Source organism: Alligator mississippiensis, chromosome 4 (assembly GCF_030867095.1).
Source record: "Alligator mississippiensis isolate rAllMis1 chromosome 4, rAllMis1, whole genome shotgun sequence".
Lineage (NCBI taxonomy): Eukaryota > Metazoa > Chordata > Crocodylia > Alligatoridae > Alligator > Alligator mississippiensis.
Window position 1 is genome coordinate 243,467,352 of NC_081827.1, and position 12,741 is coordinate 243,480,092.

General features: G+C 49.0%; 1 protein-coding gene across 1 annotated transcript in view; it reads left to right on the forward strand.

Moving 5' to 3' along the window:
* Positions 1-527: 527 nt before the first annotated feature.
* The window catches only part of ESYT3 (extended synaptotagmin 3), a 57,687-nt gene continuing 45,473 nt past the window's right edge, over positions 528-12,741 (forward strand). Inside the window, exon 1 of the mRNA XM_059727443.1 lies at positions 528-791. Within this exon, the coding sequence (XP_059583426.1) occupies positions 528-791 (264 nt within the window). The remainder of the gene's footprint in view (positions 792-12,741) is intronic.

Genomic DNA, 12,741 nt, shown 5'->3' on the forward strand with positions numbered 1-12,741 from the left:
CAGCCCACCCCACAGCGGTGTCGGTGGCAATCGCAGCCCACCCGCAGCGGTGTCGGTGGCAATCGCAGCCCACCCCGCAGCGGTGTCGGTGGCAATCGCAGCCCACCCGCAGCGGTGTCGGTGGCAATCGCAGCCCACCCCGCAGCGGTGTCGGTGGCAATCGCAGCCCACCCCGCAGCGGTGTTGGTGGCAATCGCAGCCCACCCGCAGCGGTGTCGGTGGCAATCGCAGCCCACCCGCAGCGGTGTCGGTGGGGTGCACACTGTCGGCAGTGCCTTTTCGCAGGGGGAAAACTTCCTTCATGGACCCAGGCACGCGGGAGCATCTTGACAACGCCTCCTACAAGCAGCGACCCGCACTGTAGGAGCCCCAGCATGTTGCACCTGGCTTGTCGGGCAGGCGAGCTGCGGGCGGAGCGGGGCGGAGCGGAGCGGGCGCGGGCGCGGGCGCGGGGCGGGGCGGAGCGGAGCGGTGCAGCGCGGCGCGGAGCAGGGCGCAGCGCGGAGGCGGTGTCGGCGGCGGCGGCGATGCAGGCGGGCGCGGGCGCGGGCCGTGCGCTGGCGGAGCTGTGCTGCGGGGCGGCGCGGGCGCTGCTGTGGCTGGCGCCGGTGTACGCGGCGGGCTACGCGCGGCTGGGCGGCAGCTGGGTGCTGCTGGCGCTGGTGCTGTGGACGTGGTGGCGCCGCAACCGGCGCGGGAAGCGCTCGCGGCTCGCGGCCGCCCTGGGGCTGCTGGAGGACGAGCGGGAGGCGATCAGCCGCGGCGTCGCCCTGCACCACCTGCCCGCCTGGGTGAGCGCCCGGCACCCGCACCGGCACCGCCCGCGGGGGCTGCCAGGGTCGCCCCTTCCCCCTCCCCCGGGGCCAGGCTGCCCCACGTCCCTCCACTGCGCTGGATTGGGACCACCCGTCGGACCCATCCCTGTGCTGGATTGGGGTCCCCGGTTGGATATGTCTTCGGGATGGATGGGCACTGCCCGTCCCTGCAATGCATTGGGAGCACCGGCGGGATCTGGCTCTTCCTTGCGTCGGATTGGGACCACCCGCTGGATCCGGCTGGACTGGGCGCTGCGCTGGTTTGGGCTGCGGCTCTGGGATAGGTGGGCGCTGCCCACAGGGACAGAGGTTGAGCACTGCTGTGCTGGGCGGTAGGGCTATCTTGTTCAGTTTAAGATCAGCAAAAACCAACACAGCTGTCCGACAGTGCATTCCTTGGCAGGATTTGTATTTGAAGTTTATGTATGGTTTTTTTTATACTTATAAAGTATAGAAACATATAGTAGGAAAAACAGTCAAACGACTGTCTCGTTAGTCTTGTAGTCATTCTAGTTAAAAGTACAGCTTTTATCCATAAAACAATATCTAGCTGCCTTCAGCATCTTGCCTCCTGATCTTCACCATCAGTCATTTGTACACCTGAGTTAACGTGACCACAGCTGAGTTGAGGGTTTTTGGTAAAGCTCAAAACCGTCTGCAAGGCTGTGAAATAGATGAGAGGCATGGTGAAGACAGGAAAATTGCAGAAAAAAGGATAGTTTGAAGAGTGGAACGACAGGATCAGTAAACAGGAGAGAGGGCTGTTACCACCTGTGGAGTTGAGAGAGATTAGCAGGAATCAGATAGTGAGCCATGAAGGCAACTGACTGTCGGCGCTGACTAGAAAGACTTTTGTGCCTCCAGGCACTTGGTTTAAAGGTTGGGTTGAGCAGGAATCTGCAGAGGGGAACAACTGCCCCTGGCTGGACGGGCTGTGTTTTCTTGCACGTTTTGGCATGGGTTGCATTGCGAGAAGATGTGTGTATGGATGCTTTAGTTCTTGGGAGCGGTCTCACGCTGATTTGAAGTCCTAGCCCAGGGATGCAGCCAGACTCAGACCTATGTCGAGTCCCACCAGTTAGCTTTATCTCCAGTCCTAGCCTGGGGCTGCTTGAGCAAGGCTTTGCCGTTTTACTGCTCCCCCTTTTAAACTTAGTTCCCCTGTGCCAGGCGAAGTCTCTGTGTGAACAAGCAGGCAGGTTAGCTACAGCAAGCCTGTCTGAGTGTTTTCTGAAACCTGTAAAAGCAGCTGCAATATTTTCCCTGCAACAGCTATTTTCCTTGTTGCTTCTAACTACAGTAAGTGACATGCTTTTCAGCACCCTTTTTTTTTTTTGAGCTGGCTCCAGTAATGTGACCCACACCTGTCCCAAGGAAAAGGTTTCCAATAGGCCATAGTTTGTTCCCTGCTCCTATGTGACTGTTTTTTAATCCGTGAGTTGCTTTGTGTGTTGTAGAGAGGCTGGGCCACAATTCCTGGCCTGTCACATGCATCACTTGTGCAACAGCATGGATGATAGCAGCTAAAACAATTAGTTACCACGTGAAGGAATCGCCAGTACAGCAGTGGGTCTGCTTCTCTCAGTCTGAAGTACCTGTATTGCATCAGATGGAGGTGTCAGGCTTTGCCTGTCTGCAACTACGGTATAAAAAAAAAAGATTTACATAGTGTAGTTCCTGCCGCATACCAAGGAGAAAGCTGGGCAGGTAAATACCAGGCTTGTTGCAAGAGAGAATTGCCACTTCCAACTCTGGTAAACATCAGCTGTCTCTTTGTCGTGGATAAATAAGAGTTCATGCACCTGCCTCTTCATACCTTCCCCTGACCGCCATGCTAAGCTGGGATGTGTACCAGGATGTTGTAGGGAGTGGCAGAGAAAAGGCAGCAGTAATTTCCAGGGCCAGAAAGCAAGGCTTCAAAATCAAATACGTTCCTGTAAGAAATGAATTCCAATCTGAAAGTTACAGTGTTCAGTGATACCCACCCCTGGATCCAAACTTTCAGTGATATAATTAAGACAGGCAGCAGATGATGTAAATCCCCTTTTCCCACCCATGCTGTTGAGACAGCTGGAATACAGTGTCATAAATATTTGCCGCATACTTGGCTGCTCCCCGGACATTGCCCTGTCAGAAGTTAAATACCCTCCTTATTTTCCCCTAGCCTCATTTAAAAATCCATCTCCCCATTGTAAAACCAGGGCATAAGTTAGACAGGCAGATTTCCAGTTTGAACGTGTTACCGCGAAAGAAATTCGAAGTCCAAACGTCATCTTTTCCATGTGTGGTGGTAGATGATGCTTTCAGTCTCCGCTTGAAGTGAAATCGGAACGAAAATCAATTCTTTCTCTTCCGCGCCGGTCCATTTAACTTTTGGACTTGTATCATGCATCTGTGTTTGATACGCATGCAGCGAAGGACTCATTTCTCTTTTGAAAGAAAAATACTTTATTTTTAAAGAACAAGATTTTGAATCCTTTCTACCGATAGACATATCGCACTGTCGTAGAGGCCCTGCAGTTTGGGCTGTAAGTTGACCTGACGCAGGGTCCCAATTATGGAAGGTTTGGGAGGCTTCAGCAAGAAGGGAAGGTGCCTCTTACTTTACAGAACTGGTCCCAGCTCCTTTCTGACAAAACTAGTGCTTCCACCCTGCGAGGGCTGCTGTTATCTAGACTCTGCCTCTTCTGCAGAAATCAGAGCTCCATTTGCAGGTAGCATTTCTGATTTACTTCAAAACTTTTTAGCAACATAAGGAGACGAGGTTCTTTGAGTGAATCTGATATCTTTTATTAGGCCAACTTAAATAGTTGGAAAAAAACATTTTTTCCCAACTATTTAAGTTGGTCTAATAAAAGATATTGGATTCACCCAAAGAACCTTGTGTGCCTATGTCCTTAGACCAGCACGGCTACAACCTACACCCCTTTGGCAACATAAATCGCTTAAGACTGATACATGCAGCATTGACAATGCTTACTGTTTTATCACAAAGTTGAGAGATTGATTGTGCTTCCATGTGTTTTAGCTGCTGGAATCAATATTAGTTCCCTCCTTTTTTTTTTTAGTTTTAGTTTCCATGGGAAAAGTGAAGAAAATGCACCCTAAAATTCAGAAAGCAAAAGGAGGGAACATATAGTTGTTCCATTTTTTTTAAACCAGACTTGTGATTTTTAATGCAATAGGGGAATATAATTCTGTCAAATAATGTTACAAGTATTAAAAAAAATCCTGCTGTGGTTTCTGGCTTCTACTTACATTTTACCTTCTTTCCACTCGCCAGCTCCCTTTCTCTTCCATAGGCGTGGTTGGTTTTTCCATCCTTCTAATCAATGTTTAATTTTTTACCTTTCTTTCCATAGTTACTAGTTTTCATTTTCTTTTTTTAACTTCAGTTTAGCTCATTTTCCTGCTCTCATTCTTTTTTTATTCTTTTAATAAAATGTTCATGGTTTTTTTTTTTCAGGCGCCCCATTTCGTAGCTGCAATTCTCAGCTTTTCAGAATTTTTTTCCTGAGTCTTCTGTCTTGTCTTCTTAGGCTTTTTTCCAAGATCATTGAAAGACCTCAGTTGAAATGTCTCTAAAAATACATCTTTACCATATTCTCCTGCTTTTTTGATATTCAGATGTGGGAGTGTGAATGAGACTCAACTGGTAGGAAGACAATAGTTCAGGAATGAGTGAATTATGGTGCAGGTCTATTAAAGACTTTGCCAGTGTGAGACTGTACCGCTGCCCTAGGATGTCTCGGTAACTGGTTGTCGCTCCTGAACGAGAACAGGAACTGATTGTGGTAAGCACAGGCGGATCTAAGCAAGAGCTCTAAAAATAAAAAGTCATGGTATGTAATTAGTACTCCTAATCAGTAAAAGGACTGTGTAAGCAACCGGAGAAAACTGTAATAACCCACCCAAGTGGTGCTCAGTCAGTCCTATTGGTGATCTTGAGTCTAAGGATCTGTTCTGAGAGCTGGCTCGGGATGGAGCAATCTAAATGTTCCTCGAGTGAATGTGACGGGGTCACTCTAGGAAAGGCACATTTCATATTCATGGGCGTCAGATCCAGAATCTGAGTACGGAGGTTTTTGGATTCTGGCTGTAGTGCATTACTGAGGGTGCAGTTTTTTATAATCTGACCTTTGTTAAAGCCACAATACGTTTCAGACTGCAACAATTACTTTCTCTCCTATTGTGGGGCTGTTCTTTTACAAAGGCTTTTTTGGCTACAAAATTGTTTTCCTTTTAAAATAGACCATGTTCCTAGCTCTCCTCTTGCTGAGCCTCAAAATTGGGAGGAAGACCCCACTGTAAGAAAGCTGGCAATCGTACAGAAGATGTTGAAGGATCTGGGACTCCTTTTGTTTAAAGCTGCATCGCGTGCTGAAACCTGTGTAACTTTAAAACTTTAAGACGTGCCTGCCTTGGATTCCCCTGTCAGTGTCTGTGGTTTGACAACCACGTTTCTGCTTTTATCTCTTCTTCAAGGGATGGTGAACATTGACCAGAAAGAAAGTCATGATGCTGACTTTACCATATGCTTAGTTTCACGACCTTTTTAACACTGGATTAATGTTGCACGATGAAAAAGGCTAAACGGGCAGTTCTAGCCTGCAACTGTGGTGGGAAACAGTTTGGGGGGCTCTGTGTGAACATGGGTTGATGTAAATAGCTGCTGTAAATAGTTTTGTGAGTAGATTCATAGATTCACAGATGTTAGGGTTGGAAGGGGCCTCAGTAGATCATCGAGTCCGACCCCCTGCATAGGCAGGAAAGAGTGCTGGGTCTAGATGACCCCAGCTAGATGCATATCCAACCTCCTCTTGAAGACCCCCAGGGTAGGGGAGAGCACCACCTCCCTTGGGAGCCCGTTCCAGACCTTGGCCACTCGAACTGTGAAGAAGTTCTTCCTAATGTCCAGTCTAAATCTGCTCTCTGCTAGCTTGTGGCCATTGTTTCTTGTAACCCCTGGGGGCGCCTTTGTGAATAAAACCTCACCAATTCCCTTCTGTGCCCCCATGATGAACTTATAGGCAGCCACAAGGTTGCCTCTCAACCTTCTCTTGCGGAGGCTGAAGAGGTCCAGGTTCTCTAGTCTCTCCTCGTAGGGCTTGGTCTGCAAGCCCTTGACCATACAAGTGGCCCGTCTCTGGACCCTCTCCAGGTTATCCGCATCCTTCTTGAAGTGCGGTGCCCAGAATTGCACGCAGTACTCCAGCTGCGGTCTGACCAGCGCCTGATAGAGGGGAAGTATCACCTCCTTGGACCTATTCGTCATGCATCTGCTGATATACGATGAAGTGCCATTGGCTTTTCTGATGGCTTCGTCACACTGCCGGCTCATGTTCATCTTGGAGTCCACTAGGACTCCAAGATCCCTTTCCACCTCCGTGCCACCCAGCGGGTCATTCCCTAGGCTGTAGGTGTGCTGAACATTTTTCCTCCCCAGGTGCAGCACTTTGCATTTCTCCTTGTTGAACTGCATCCTGTTGTTTTCTGCCCACTTGTCCAACCTGTCCAGGTCTGCTTGTAGCTGTTCCCTGCCCTCCGGCGTGTCCACTTCTCCCCACAGTTTTGTGTCACCCGCAAACTTGGACAGAGTACATTTCACTCCCTCGTCCAAGTCGCTGATGAAGACATTGAAGAGTATCGGTCCCAGGACCGAGCCCTGCGGGACCCCACTGCCCACACCCTTCCAGGTCGAAGCCGACCCATCCACCACGACTCTCTGGGTGTGACCCTCCAGCCAATTCGCCACCCACCGGACTGTGTAGTCATCCACGTCACAGCCTCTTAACTTGTTCACCAGTATGGGGCGGGATACCGTATCGAAGGCCTTCCTGAAGTCTAAGTATACGACATCCACCCCTACTCCTGCGTCCAGGCATTTCGTAACCTGGTCATAAAAAGAGACTAGATTAGTCAGGCATGATCTGCCTGCCACGAACCCGTGCTGGTTTCCCCTCAGCATAATTTGCCCTGCCAGGCTCTCACATATGTGAGCCTTGATAATTTTTTCAAAGACTTTGCCAAGGATGGAGGTGAGACTGACTGGCCTACAGTTGTCCGGGTCCTCCTTCCTCCCCTTTTTGAAAATGGGGACCACGTTAGCCCTTTTCAACTCCTCTGGGACTTGGCCTGTGCGCCACAAGTGTTCAAATATTCCTGCCAGTGGCTCTGCAATGATGTCGGCCAGTGCCTTCAGCACCCTCGGATGGAGCCCATCCGGGCCTGCCGACTTAAAGTCATCCAGTTCTTCCAAGTGACTCTGCACCACCTCAGGGTCTACGCATGGCAGTCTGGCGCCTTGCTGCTGCCTCTCTACAACCCCAGTGAGAGACTTGTCGTGCCCCTCACTTAGGAACACTGAGGCAAAGAACTCGTTGAGGAGTTCAGCCTTGTCCCCCCGTCCGTCACCAATTGTTTTTGCCCATTTAGCAGGGGTCCTATTCCTCCCTGGGCCTTCCTTTTACTCCCTATATATCTAAAAAAAATTTCTTGTTATCCTTTACTTGGGATGCCATCCTCAGCTCCATGGTAGCTTTGGCCCGTCTAACTGCCTCCCTACAAGCACGAGCAGAGGAGGTATACTCCTCTTTGGTGATCTCTCCCTGTTTCCACTTTTTATGTGTCCCCTTTTGGCCCGTAGACTGCCCTGGATTTCTCTGGTCAGCCAGGGAAGCCTCCTGGCCCCTTTCCCTCTTTTGCCTCGCTCGGGGATTGTCTTGCTTTGTGCCCAAAGGATCATTTCCTTTAGGCACAGCCACCCTTCCTGGGCTCCCATCTCTTCAAAACTCCTACTCTGCAGTGCTTCCTTGACTAATCGCCTGAGTTCATTGAAATCAGCTTTCCTAAAGTCTAGCACTTTCACCCTACTAGTTACCTTACCCACTCGACGTTTTATGAAGAATTCTATTATTAGGTGATCACTGTCCCCCAGGTGACCACTGATCTGTAGGTCCCCTACCATGTCATCCCCCGCTGCCAATACCAGATCCAGAAAGGCATTCCCCCTCGTGGGACCATGTACCTCCTGTGTCAGGTGGAGGTCCTGTACGCAGGATAGGAACCTGCGTGAACAGTGGGACTTTGCCGTCTGCATCTCCCAGCAGATGTCTGGGTAATTTAGGTCCCCCATGACTACTGCCTCCTTAGCTTTTATGGTCTCCAAGAGCTGCCTCAGGATCTCCCTGTAGGAGAGGAGTAGGACGTATAGATGTCTTTTTTTATCCCGGGAGAATGTGGGAGCCCCAAACAGCACAGCACTCTGTTTGTTCCCCATGACATTATACTTAATTTTCCTGGGTGACTGTTAGTCCCCGTGTTGAATACTGTATTTCCTAACAGTTCTGTTGCAAGGGTGGCTGGTTGTGCCCGAGGAGAAAGTGAGGCTCTCATCCTGTTGTATGCATCCATGTAGCCTACCTATGGGAAAGTCCTTCCCCATGTTATCAGGAGTGCCTTTTTAAAAGACTTTCAGCTCCTTAATCAAGCCAAACTACCTGTGATTCACGGAGCCTCTGTACAGTGCTAAAGTCAGTATTTCTAGAAAACCCAACAGACTTGCTCTATCGTTTCAGACTTGTCAAAAACTCTCATCATAGAAATGGCTGTAGGTGTAGCCTGCCTCTGGGGAAGGAGGCGTCTTGCAGAAACGATATACTTCCCTGGCTTGGTAGTAATTAATCCTTGCATGGCGTTTTTGATCTTTAAAGCTCTTCCCCAGCACTAATTATTTCTTGCACTCCTCCTGAGATACTGGCAGGTTTCATTCCTGAGTTAGAGATGGGAAAACGAATACTCGACCAAGGCTGTGGAAAGGTCTTATTCTGGTGTGGTGCTGAGCTTAGCAGCTGCTTGCTTCTGGTTCTGGGCTTAGGTCTTTAAGTCAGGGAGCAGGTGGTAGAATAAGAGCCTGCCCTTCGTCGCTGCTGTCCCCTCTGAGCCTGGCTCCCCAAGCAGCTGCTTGCCAAAGCCCCCAGCTGGCGTGGGGCAGGAGTGGCAGCGGTCAGCTGGGGACAGTGGCAGCGGTGAACATGTCCCTGTTCCCTGTGCCAGAAATCAAACCTGGGGAAACCCCGCTGAGGAGGAGGGGAGGGGAAAGAAAAGCACTGCTGGGTACCAGAGGGGGTGGTTACCTAGAGATGGAGGGGTCAGGGCAGGCAAAAAAAGGCCCTGACAGCTGGTGCTGTTGAGGGTATATGTATCTGCTGCCACCCCTGCCGAGCCAGCTGCATCTCCTGCATCCTCTTTTCACCCTAGATGCACTCATGCAGAGGGCACTCTCAGTAGGTGACGATGTGTGTGACATTGTTAGAGAAGCAGGTGTTTGAATGCCAGAGGTCATGTTTCTTGTGGTTTGGTAGAGATGGTGTGGTTTATGGTGATGAGGAGGCACAGCTGGCATCTGGGTGTGTAGCAAGCTTTGGTGGCCTGGGGAGAACTTAAGTAAGGCAGTCTCGCTGGAGAGATGCTGTTTGAGGTTCACAGGTGGTGGGGAGAGGGAGGAGAACTGCCTGCAAGTCTCTACCTTGAGACCGTCCTTCTGGTAGAGGCTGAAGCTCATCAAAGATGTGCCCAAGTTGTTCCAGCTGGGGGCTGAAGGCAACAACGAGAAGGATTCTTTGTTCATGTCATGGGGTTTGTCTTGTAGCAGGACCCTAAGGTGTGCGCTGCCGTTGGTGAGATCGGAGCTGATCTGGTTGTATCGCAGAGCTTGGCTGTAGATGGCAGAACTAGTGGTATGCTTAGGCGAAAGTTGGTGGCACAAAAATAGCTGTAGCGATCGGTTGATTTTCAGTGCAGCGTGACGGCCATATGGCTATTGCAAAGCTTCACCATGATTTCCAAGAAATGAATTTGCTGGGTGAAGTATTCAGGGGTCATTTTGATGGAGGGATGGAAGTTGTTAAAGTCCTGGTGGGATTTCTCTAGAGAGAAAAATGTCATCGTCAGTGTACCACAGGTATACCAGGGGAGGGCGAGAAGGCAGCTGCAGGGGAAGTATACTTTGAGAATGGTCTTAAATATATTAGCATAATACTGGGAATTATGGCATTGACTTAATTAGGGACAAGAATGAGCTTGATATCAATAGTGACGAGTAAGAAAATAGGGAAAGATGTGTTCCCTGTACTTGGAGCACCTGTACTCAGGACCTCTGCTGCTTAAACTGGATCATCTACAAATCTCTGTGCTTTCAGTGATATCTGTGGGGTGGAACGGTTGTCTGTTCAAAATTTCCTAAAAGTCATTGGGAAATTTTTTCTGCAAAAACCTCTCCAGCAGCCCTGGAAGATGCTGTATGCACACATATATCCACTTTGGAAACATGCCCTTTATACTGGGCAGTACGATAAAACGGTAGCTCTTCTGGGTTAATTGAAATGCTCTCCATGTGTCATGCTCCACAATGTACCTGATATGTGCACCTGTAGCCTAGTTTACTTGCTTTATGTAGTTAAGTGGCCTCAACATAGACTCTGCTTGCCTTAATCCTTGCAACATCCTAGATAGACCAGTGCTATTATCCCAGGTTGCAGGTGGAAAACTAAGCTATGGGGAGATTGATTTGCCCAGTTAAATGGGAAGCCTGGCAGTGTAAGGATTTGAACCCAAGTCCTTTGGTGCCTGTTCACATTTAATTGCTATAATGATGCAAACTAGCCAGGCAACTTAAGTCTTGTATCTGGAACATTGCTGTGGTGTTTCCAGAGTACAACTGATGGAGGATGTGGGGAGAATGAAAAATCAAGAGCTGGTTTTGTTTCAGTTTTCTAAAGTGTGCTTTACAAAAACATGCCCCTTCATCCATTAAAATGGCTATAATGACAGTGACTCCTGGGTTCAGGGGGGCCATGCTATAAATGCTATAAATATTCGTTACCTGGAAACTGCTAACTGACCAACTCCATCAGCACCACATCCTTCCCCTCAAAGCCCCTTTCTCTGCAAAATAAAAGGCTGACAGTGGAGGGGGAAATCACCTGGTTCCTGTTATCATGCTTCACATTAAATGCCAGCAGCATTTTATCTGTATTGACTGTCCCTTTCAGAGCCTTTGCATGTAAACGTAGCTGGGCATCTCGGTGTGCTCCAGGTCGGCCTATGAAAAGGAGATATTTCTTTTTAGATCATCGAAGCCAAACAAGTTGGGGGCTAGAAGAGTGGGCGTCTTGGAACATTTTGTGACAAGTCCTTACCTCTACCCATGCCCCCATCCTCCATTTATATCCAGAGCACATCTGGGCGGCGCTGGAGAATCGGCGTATCTCAGAACAGCACTGCCTAATTCGTACAATGAGAACTATTTGCTCAGCTGAAGTAACCAAAAGCAAGAAACCTCTGAGGAGTGTTTCTGTGCAGATTCCTGCCAACTCTAAATGGGATCTTGCCCCACCCCCTTCCTTAACCTTGCTTTCAGTGGCCTGTGGTGATGCGCTCTTTCTGCCCCTTACGAATTGCACTTCATAAATGTTGGAAAATGCAAGAATCTCTGTGAGTCTGTATGAAAACTAATCTAGCATCAGTGGCTGTATGCGCTTGAATGGCATTGAGATAGCCATGTGATGTGAAGCTTTCAAGAAGACGAACCAGACTTCATGCCAACCATTTGTTGGTCACTGTCCCTAAGAGCAAGTGCTTTTGGTAGTGGGAGAGAGGAGGGACTTCAAGTCATGGGAAAGAAGCTTACCTGGCAGGGGAGATACCATCTTCCTGGCCTTGAATGACTCGGTGTACCGAGAGGGTGAAGGCCTGTACCTTGCACTGAGGGCAGACTGACCCTTACAGGAGTCCAGAAATGCCTCCAAATGCAAAGATCTTGGCTGCATAATTTATGGCAATGTGGGGGATGGCTTTCACGCTTTCCCCCTAGCTTGTTTCTTCAGCCATTTGGCTAGGAGCAAGTAAGAGAAGGGGGCATCTGAACTCCAAGGCCACTAGGCTTGGGGCTTGCACATAGGAAGCCTGCCATGGATTTGGGAGTATCTAAAGCCCCAGACTGATGAGTCTGAGAGGTAGGATACTTGCTGGTGGCAGCGCCACACAGACTTGAATGGTTGAGCTCTGCTTAGTTGAAAGTTGGAACTGATTTGGCCCCAAAAATTCTTAAAAGAGATAAGTATGCATTTCTGGCACCAGGGGAGGGTGTCGGAGGCCTCTCCGAGTGCTGGCCTGGTATTACAGTACCTCCAGGTCTGGTGCTTATTACCTCCTGGGGGAACAACTGCCCCCACCCCCTTTTTTTTGAGGGCTGTACAAAAAGAAGGTTCCCATCAATTTTGTGGCAGTGGGGGACTGCTTGCATGCTTTTCTTCTAGCTGCTTCTCAGCCTTTTGGCTAGGAGCAAGCAAGACTAGGGGGCATCTGAACTCCAAGGCTTCTGCCACCTCCCCCCAAAAAGAGGGGGGGGCCCAGCATGTTTGCCCCATATGAGACATGTACTTTATAGTCATGCTCAGTGTTGGCTGCATTTAATCAGCTTCACAGTTGGTTTTCATTATTGAGCACATGCTGCTTTTAGCAGCAGTTGAAAGATAGGCAATGTATTTAATTTAGTTTGCTTGGATGCAGATTTAAAACGAGGGGCTCTTCCCCCACCCCCCATGTTGATTGGGGGAAAAAAACCTTGTCTTATGTTTGAGTAAATACGGTAGATCAGTCATGTAGGTAGGCCTTTTAAAGCTCTGAAGCGTGGATATTGGCATATACAATTTGGTACTGCCCTTTTTTTCAGTATCATTCATTTTAGTTCTTAGCCTAACAAAGAGGGGAATGGGAAGTGTAGGGCTTTAATTTTTTAATTGACAATTATGTAAATATGCTCAGAGGCAATAGGACATGTACATGTGTTTATAGAAGATACACTACAACAATAAACAGAGTTTAGGACGTTCAGATGCAAGATAAAATACATGTCTAGAAACTG